General features: G+C 38.8%; 1 protein-coding gene across 1 annotated transcript in view; it reads left to right on the top strand.

Annotated features, from left to right (window-relative positions):
- Nucleotides 1-1,362: 1,362 nt before the first annotated feature.
- The window catches only part of LOC104523468 (focadhesin-like), a gene marked incomplete at its 3' end in the record, with an annotated part of 12,315 nt that continues 4,666 nt past the window's right edge, over nt 1,363-9,011 (top strand). The window contains exons 1-5 of the mRNA XM_010166059.1: nt 1,363-1,400; nt 2,763-2,883; nt 4,217-4,305; nt 6,473-6,514; nt 8,117-8,225. Coding sequence (XP_010164361.1) covers nt 1,363-1,400; nt 2,763-2,883; nt 4,217-4,305; nt 6,473-6,514; nt 8,117-8,225 — 399 coding nt within the window. The remainder of the gene's footprint in view (nt 1,401-2,762; nt 2,884-4,216; nt 4,306-6,472; nt 6,515-8,116; nt 8,226-9,011) is intronic.

Genomic DNA, 9,011 nt, shown 5'->3' with positions numbered 1-9,011 from the left:
GAGCAGGGACCCCCAGCCTTCGCTTGGCCCAGAGCTGCTGCCCTGTTGCGGTGGCAGAAGATGCGTGCTGGCCTCCCTTAGCGCTGGGTTTCCTCGGGGGAGGGGTGGCACCAGCTCCGTGCTGGCAGCCTCGAGTCATGAGTTCAGTTTGAGGGCGCTGACGGAGCGACAGCTTCTCCGTCCGGCCAGAACCTGACCGTCTGTGTGCTCTTGCAGCCCTTGGTCCTAAGTGCGTATTCAGGAAATGCCGAAGGATACAGTCAGAAGCACGTAGGTATCGGTGTGGTGTTTGTCAGCCTGTTGCTGTTCTCTGTCATTTATGTCTGTGTCATGGCTTTGGACTAACAGACCAGGTCATCTGTAATGCCTGAGGATGGGCATCAAACCGTGTGGACAAAGACGTTTTTGTGTTTTGCTCGTATGTGTGCTCAAAGAGGGGCTGTCATAGTTCCTTTTTAAACATCATTTACTTCTCAGCTCTCGTTACTTTTCAAAACCTTGTGCAAGTACACAAAAAGCAATCAAGAATGCTGTCTTACTGTTCACTTACTGTATAGTTTTACAGCCCACGTTAAGAAGAAAGTGGCAAGCATGCTAATCCTTCTTGGTGGATAGCTTGAGTGCTTCTGCTGGTGCGTTAGACTAGGGTATCAACTTTATTTTTAACCATGTTGATGTATTGCTTCCCCCAAAGGGGCTGCCTGTTTTCGTCCCTTGTTACACTGCCGTTGTGTTGATACAGCTTTTCTGTAATTTTGACTTGTTTTTTAAAGGGTTTTTTTTATACAGAAGAGAAAGGAGTAATGTAACAGCCTGTTTTACAGAAGAGATTTGGAATGTGAAATGTGATGTTAGCTGTTTTGTAAGGAAGGAGGATTCAGGGATTCTCTTTATTTCAGCTGAATATATTCACGGCTTTTAACAGAGGGACACAAGTTGTTGATAATGAAGCATCTGAGTGGTGGATACTTGTGAAGATCTCAGCCTAAGCCAGTTGGATTAAGTTGCTCATTAATTCTGAGCTAGAGCAATAGAAAAGAAAACAGTTATTCTCTTTCCTAGTTCCCTATTCTATGAATAATTTTTTTTCTTTTGTTTGTATCAGAAGACAAGGATATTATAGATTGCCTCAGTCATCCAAAGAATAAAGCTGCATAATTCTTTCCATATTAGCTCTGTGGTACAGAATATGAATATTTTGCTTGTGGGGGGTGGAAAGGTCTTCAAGGATCTATTTAATTTATGTGACAAATATGTAATTTATAATTCTTCATGTTCAACTTTTAATTCCATTTTACATATACTTACCTTCAGCAGCAGTTGCAATATGCTTCAGAGGTGAGGAGCAAGACTGTTCGGTTCATGAGTTTAAGAAATGCAGGAACTCTGAATGACACAAGGTAAATTTTATTTTAAGGCATTAATATGAAAATATTCTCTCTGCATATTAAAATAATTTCTAAACATAGTAGGACCATCAGACTAATGTAGTGTTGATATGATGATGTGAAGGAAAATTACAGTTTTAGTGAAAAGCTTTTTGGGTGAATTTGGGAAGCCACTTAGGAAATAATTCATGTCCGTAAATGCAGGTGTCTGGCACCATTTCGTATATGTCAGCATACATGGAATTTCTGCCTTGTGCTGAGGGAGTGTGATACAGCACCAGGAAGAGAATTCTCCCCCTCTGATGGAAGCGGTTGGATGCCCAGTGAAAGACTGTGCAGATGTCTAAAATGGCTCTTACTATTAAGTATCTGAACTGCACCCTGAACCAGAACATGAATCCTGCCTAATCCCAAGGCCTTTCGTTCTCTATGTCCCGGGGTGTTTTTGTGGTGTCCCTCACATAAGTGGCATGGAGTGTATTTTAGTAACTGGCTAGCAAGAAACTGCAAAAAACCCTTACGTTTTATATCATCAACTGACAGACACTGAGTCACGGTAGTTCATAGTAACTGTTGCGTTGCCATACACATTAGCAAAAATGAAATTATTTCACTGAATTGTCTGTTGCTAGAGATACCCACCTACACTCCTGGTTAAAAGTTGACACTGGTATGGGTGGAAAAACTTACGTGATGTAATTACATTTGTTTAATTAACTGATCGAGACTTTGTTCCCATTATTTTTTTCTGCTTATTTAAAGAGGATAACAGAAGCAGTCTCACAAGTGCTGTAAGCCTTAGGTAATGGCTACCAGGGTGCTTTGAGACTCTCTGAAGAAGCAGCTAATTGTATGTATTAGTTCCTAATCACACTTTAAATAATGTCTAATTACCAGGCTGTGTTGGTAATGCCAGTTGAGAAGTCAAATGCTGTACAAAGACTTGGCATGTGATATCATGATGTTTCTAAACTGCTTACAGCTACCGTGAGTTTCAAATGACATATGCTTCTAAATGGGACATGCTTGTATCTATTTGTACAGTTCAAAACTAAGTTAATTCTTGCACAAAGTCCTTTTATGAAAGTGCTTTATTTTGAAGTCTGACTTTGTCCTCTTAGTACACAGGGGTAAGTATATCTAAGGAAAGAAGTACATACTCCTCAGTTAGAGTTCTCTACTACCAAAATTTCAAAATTCCACCTCCATTTATAAGATGGATTGTTACCCTTAGAAAAATTACTACTTGTTTAATATGATCGTTTCATGGTTACTGTTTCCTCTAAGGTAACAGTCTTGTTATGTTTTTATTATAGGGAAAATACTGTCTTTTATGTTTTTCCTCCTAATTATGTGTTTGTATGTCATTTGTAGCTCTTTAGATGAGACCACCTATGAAAAACTGGCTGAAGAAACACTGGACTCCTTAGCAGATTTCTTTGAGGACCTGACAGATAAGCCTTTCACCCCAGAAGATTATGATGTCTCTTTAGGGGTATGTTTTAAACATCCTGTTACCACTGTGATTATTTTAGGGTTTCTTTTTTTCCTTGGAGGAGAATTTTAAATTGGTCACCTTAGTGCCAACACATAAAATACAATTACATTTTACAGCTTTATTGTTAAAATATGCCTGTTTATACTGACTGGAGCAACTGTTCTGGTATAGAGTGACATATGCTGTTGTATGATTTGAGGATTTTAAATGTTTAGTGTATAGCTGTGATAGTTTAACTTAGCTGGCAGCCAAACAAGACACAGCCACTTGCCTCCCCCCAGCCCCTGCCACCTTCCCCTCACCCAGGGAATCGGGGAGAGAATTGGAAGGGTAAAGGTCAGGAGACTTGTAGATTGTGATAAGAACAATTTAATATTTAGAGTAAAAATAAAAAATTAAAATAATAAGAATAATAATGATAACTATATATATATCTATGAGTGATGCAGAGTACAATTGCTCACCACCCGCTGATAACGATCCCAGGGGGTGAAAAGGAACCCCGAAACCCAAATCACAATCCTGGAAAAGCAAGCCCGAGCAATTCCTGAGAGAATCCCCCCCTTTCCAGTCAGCCCCAGTTAATACACTAAACTTGAGGTACTATGATATGGAATATCTTATTGCCATATCCAACTGTCAGTTCTGGGTTTTACTGACTACTGCACTTTTCTTCTCCACTCCCCCCTTCCAGTCCTCTGCTCTTGGAAACTGCCCAAGCACAGTGTCCTTGTAGTTATCAACATTGTTCTCATAACAATCCTCACTGAAATCAAAACACGGTGCTTTCTAGCTGCTAGGAAGAAAATTAACCCTATCCTAGAAAAAAACAGGATAATATCTTTAGATAACAATTGTTAAAGGCCAGAATCCATCTAATCTCCTTTAAAGTACAGAAGGAACTGTTGGAGTCAGCAGTTCCTCCTCCTCAACAGGGAGGCTGAGGTCATAGAAAGGAAAAGGATGAAGAATTCTGCTTTAAGTAGTGAATCAAAAAAGTGATGTTTTGCTGTTAGAATCCATTATAGCTAGCAGGCTTCTAAATCTCATTCCCTGCTTGTTGTACTCTGTCCCAAGGAAACTTGTTACTTTGCATGGACTAGGAGAGGTATCTCAGTAACTATGGCTGTTTATGCTATCTGCAGCATGTTTTCCTCGCTCAGAATAAAAAAATATGAATTCTTTTAGTTAATATATTGTGTATTACAGTGGGTTCACTTATGAAGCAGCCCTCAAGTGAAAGGCAATATCTGTTTCCTAAGTGTTCTCTGAAGAAATCTTATGATTGGCCATGTAATATCAACTTCTGACCTATTCTGTAATTCTGCAGGGGAGGCAGGCAGAGCTGGAGATGCAGTTAAAACATGGAAAAGAGGATCCTGAAGAGGTGCAGTACAAACAATTTACAGCCTGGCTCTGGTAAGGAAATACCAATCTGTTCCTGATCACTTGTAATGGCAAGTAAGTGGGGCAGAGGAGGACAAAACTTCAAAGCCTTTACGTTTGCAAGTTTAAAGACTGTATGATCACTAATGAAAAACAAAAATAAACAAACAAACAAACAAAAAAAACCACACCAAAAAAATCCCCACGAAAAACCCAAACACCAGATACAATGAACAAGGTGAGGATGGGAGTGGGAAGAAAGGCTACCATCTAACTGTCTGTAAGGATTCCCATATGTACACCTTCACAGGTACTCTCCCTGCTACAGTGTCTGAAACTTTGTAGGATGAGCAACTGGAATGAATGGAAAACTATTTGGTTTGTGACATGTTAAAGCAGAAGGAGGGAAACTTACTTGTAGAGACTAAGTGAGCTGTCTTATTGAAAATGGCCTGATAAAAGGAATGTAAGCCATGGTTATGATGTATGTTGTAGTGAACTGAGACACACCTCAGTTCCTATGGTAAGCTGGTGATGTTGAGCCTGAGGAAGTTGTTTAAAACCAAGCACACAGTGCACACCCTGATCCGTATCCTCAACTAGTTCTGTTTCAGTCTGCTGAGGAGTATCTCTCAGTCTGTCAGGATTTAGCCATGTATGTGCATGGCCAGGGTGACAAGGGGGGAATTTAGAATTTAATTCTTCCTCATGGAGAGGAAGAACTATATATCCATGGACAGTATAAATATCTGTTTCTGTGCTTCTTCCTAAGTGCACTGTGAACAAAAATGCCCTTTGCCCATTTCATTCAAAAAGGTGTTAACAGGAATAAAAAAATTGTGTTTGTTGTTTTATTCCAGTTAAGTCTAGATTAGAGGGTTTCATAGTAAGATGCAGAATGATATGGTATTATAGAAGAGATTCTTTTTGTAGTAGTGGGACAATTTTCTGTTGTTGCTCTGCCCAGTCTCTTGATGGGGCAAAGAAGAAAACATTTTCTAGGTGAGAATAATAACTCATAATAGCAATGCTGCTTTTGTAGATTTCTCCTGAACTGATTTTTGCTCTGTATTTCCTAAATAGTGCTAGTGTAAGCTGTGTCAAAAATTAACAGAATCTCCTTTAACAGTAGAGAAATCAAAGCAGTAAGTGTACTGGGAACCTAGTGTTAGCTTTCATGTCTTTTCCTGCTCCCCCTTAATTGCTTGGTGCTTCAGGGCTCTAACTTCACTACACATTAAGCATTTCTGTTGCCCACTGGGTTTAACCTGATTGTGGACAGCTTGATATAAACCTTAGTGTTAATGCTTTATTGTATAAGTACTATGCAATTTTACATTGGTATTTGCCAAGTTGGTGGAAGTACTTCTAGTGTAGGTGAGTTTGAAACTGTGTGCAAAAACACTATGGTTATGAAGGAAAGCCTGAGTACATTTCTTTTAAAGGCTGAGTAGGTTTCTTTTAAAGCCTGAGTATAACTCAGTCTTATAACATATGGCCCTATTTTATGAGGCAGGTATTTTTAGTCTTCTAATCATGTGTTGTGAAACTGTGATTGGAGTGTATCTTTTTCCGTAGGACGACAGTCATGGCTGGGATGGTATTGTATGCTGTAGTAGAGAGGATCTCTTTTCTCACCCAAACCTGGGAATATAGAGGATTCACTGCATCTCTGCTTCTGTCTTGATATGAATGCAAAACTAAACAAATGCAGACAAGTAGCCTGTTATAAATCTAATACAATAATATGTGAGAAATTGTAACTACTCCTATGGCTTTCATTTAAATGGGTTCAGGTTACTATACTGCCTAACAGCATCACTACCCATAGTGGTTTCCAGGAGTATAGTAAATGTTGGATAAATTGTAAAACATTCTAATTTTATTATGCTAAGACATAGTGCCATGAACTGGAAACTTACGTGTAACGGCTCAAAGACTATTGCATGAACCTGTAGGAAGTCAAGTAAGAGCCCTTTGTAAAACACTGGTAGTGCACGTGAGCATAAAGAAATGTTGGGTGGTACATAAGCACTTTTACAGTTTTAATGCTTGTGTTTAATTTGCATTAAGTCTTCTGATAGTTAGATTAGATAATTGTTAACTTAAAACGGATACATGTAAGGCAGAAGGGGAAATTAGCCAAGTTCACACTATGGTATAATGAACATGGTGTAAATTCTTTCTGTTTCTGTTGCAGGGTCAGAGATATGTTGACTGATATCATCAAAGGTGCTTCCAAGTAAGAACTGCTAATTTATTACAGATGAGAATGAGTTCTCTTTTGTAGCAGAAGATGTAAGATAATATTTTTTACAGTTTGTTATCTGACAGTTTCATGATTTCATGTGACTGCTGTTCAGGAAAGGAAATTTTCCCCACGTTGTGTTTTTTAAATTTTTAGCACTGACTGTCTATGAGAAAGGCTGATGTCTAATGTTTTGAGTAAAGCCTGGGTAGTGCTATATGCACTACTAGGCTATTCTTTTTTAACTATCAGACTGTTTGCCTCAAGTAGCTTCGTTTATGTAGAAGTTAGCAGGTCTTTAGTGGAGTATGAGCTCTTCAGAATTGTCCTACTTTCTGTTAAAGTATCCTTGCACCCAGATGCCTCAAAGATATGAAATTACATGTTTTTAGATTGTGACAGGTTCGTTCATTTGGTATTAGAATTAGCACATGCCTTTCAGGCAGCAGTGAGTATCTTAACCTTCCTTCACAGGCTGATAAAGTGGTTTGACTTCCTTTCACTCTCCACTGGCAGCTAGCTTCCTATTATGCTTTGCCGTTGATTAACCTGAAATTGGCCAGTTGCACCAGGTTAAGCAAAAGCATCAGAAATAGTGAATCCTTATAAGAACAAGTACTTAGAAAATATTAAATCATAAAAATGTCCTCAGTGAAAGAATTGCAATGAAATCTTGCAGACTGTTTCAACATTGGTATTCTTGTAAATATATAAAAGACTAGTTTGAAATATTTCTGTGAATTGAGAGTTCAGGAGATTTTAATTAAGACTTTCCATAAAAGCTTGAACTTCTTCCATTTTTAACTTATCTTTGGTTCAGCTATTTAAAATAATCCTAGCAGTTCCATTTCCTTGCATGTCAATCTGCCTTGAAGGAGTCAGTTAAAGATGGTTGAAGTTGGAAAATCTGGGATATTGACATCTATTTTTTCATGAAACTGAACACAGTTATATTCTCTCTCTTATTTTTAGTTGTCAGATTTTTTTTTTTCTTAGTTCCTTAAATGTAAAGGTTTGCACTATGGCAGAAGCTAGTACTCTTTGAAACCTATCTTTTTCCATGATGTTAATGTTTTCATAGCATAGGGGAGTAATTCAAAAGTTGTTTTTTAAGCTGAGATTTCAGTGATGGCTGCTCTGCTAAATCTCCTGAACAGATGCTGTTGCAGTGAAGTGACACCTGCTTGTCTAGAATTCTCTGTTTGAAGAGCTTTTTTGTGTTGTCCTGTGTAGAGATGGTACTAGCCAAGGCAAACTGGTGCATTTCTGTGAGTGCTACTTGCTCTGCAGGCTGGCAGTCCTTATTATAGTGGAAGCAAGCTTCTGTTTTTATACAACTTTATGTGTGCTAGGCTTTAAACAAAAGACAAAAAATAAAAAATAATTAAATGCTTCTCTCCCTCATTCTTTCTCTAGTTCCTGAAGATGAAATGCAATAGACTTTTGCTGAGCTCTTAGAAGACAGCCCAATAAAATTGCTAGGTGCAAAGGCCTTCCCTCCTCAACCACTGTAGCATCAGTTTTCTGCATTGAGATACATGTTTTGTTGTCTGCATTTCTATTATGCTTCTTAGCTGTTTGCCTTTTTCTGTTCAGAGACAGCCCAGTGGTGAAAGGAAACTCTATTTTTGCCTTAACTGGGCTTGCAGTTGCTGTAGCCAAATACGAAAGCAGCCTTTCCTCAGACACTGAAGGGATACCTGAGGTGAGTCAGTCTGAGAAAGACATTCTCTATTCCTAGTGGGATATAATGAAGCAATATGGCTAGGTGTTTGGGGGTAAGTGGCTGTGAAGTACTTCACATTTTGAAGTTTAAATTTTACTCTGCTCAGTAAATGCCATCTGGTAGCTGCTGCATGAGCTATACAAAAGCAGTCAGAGTATATAGGCACCTTCTCACAAAAAACATGACTAACACATTTATTTGTTGATTTTGACAGATGAGATAGAGGTCTAGTGGACACTGAAACCTAGCCAGCCTCTTTTCATATCATTTTTGCTTTCACTGAATAGTACCTGATCAAAAGTAGTGTCCGGAGGGTCAGCACTGGCAAGTAAAACATACTACTTATTGTACATAAGAATGACAAAATAATCTCATTCCTGATGGATCATAGCTGGAACGTCAGTAGTTGAGCTTATGTTTAGGTAGTGTGATAGTTCCGCTGGGCTAGCGCCTCAGCCAGCAGCCAACACAGCTGTTCAACCACTTCCCCCCCACCCCCAGGGGATAGAGGAGAGGATTGGGGGGGGCGAGGGTAAGGAGACTCATAGGTTGAGATAAGAAACATTTAACAACAGAAATAAGAGAAAACTTAAAATAATACTAATATTAAAATAATACTAATATTAAAATATTAGTGATAATTATAACAGTAACAAAATATGCAAATGAGTGATACACAGTGCAGCCGCTCACCACCAACTGACCGAGCCCAGCCCGTTCCCAGATAACGATCCCAGAGGAGCGACAATCCCGAACTGAAACCGC

Source organism: Antrostomus carolinensis, unplaced genomic scaffold (assembly GCF_000700745.2).
Source record: "Antrostomus carolinensis isolate BGI_N321 unplaced genomic scaffold, ASM70074v2 scaffold32544, whole genome shotgun sequence".
NCBI classification, from domain to species: Eukaryota; Metazoa; Chordata; class Aves; order Caprimulgiformes; family Caprimulgidae; genus Antrostomus; species Antrostomus carolinensis.
The sequence above is the reverse complement of the archived record's forward strand: the minus strand, read 5'-3'. Positions and strand labels throughout refer to the sequence as shown.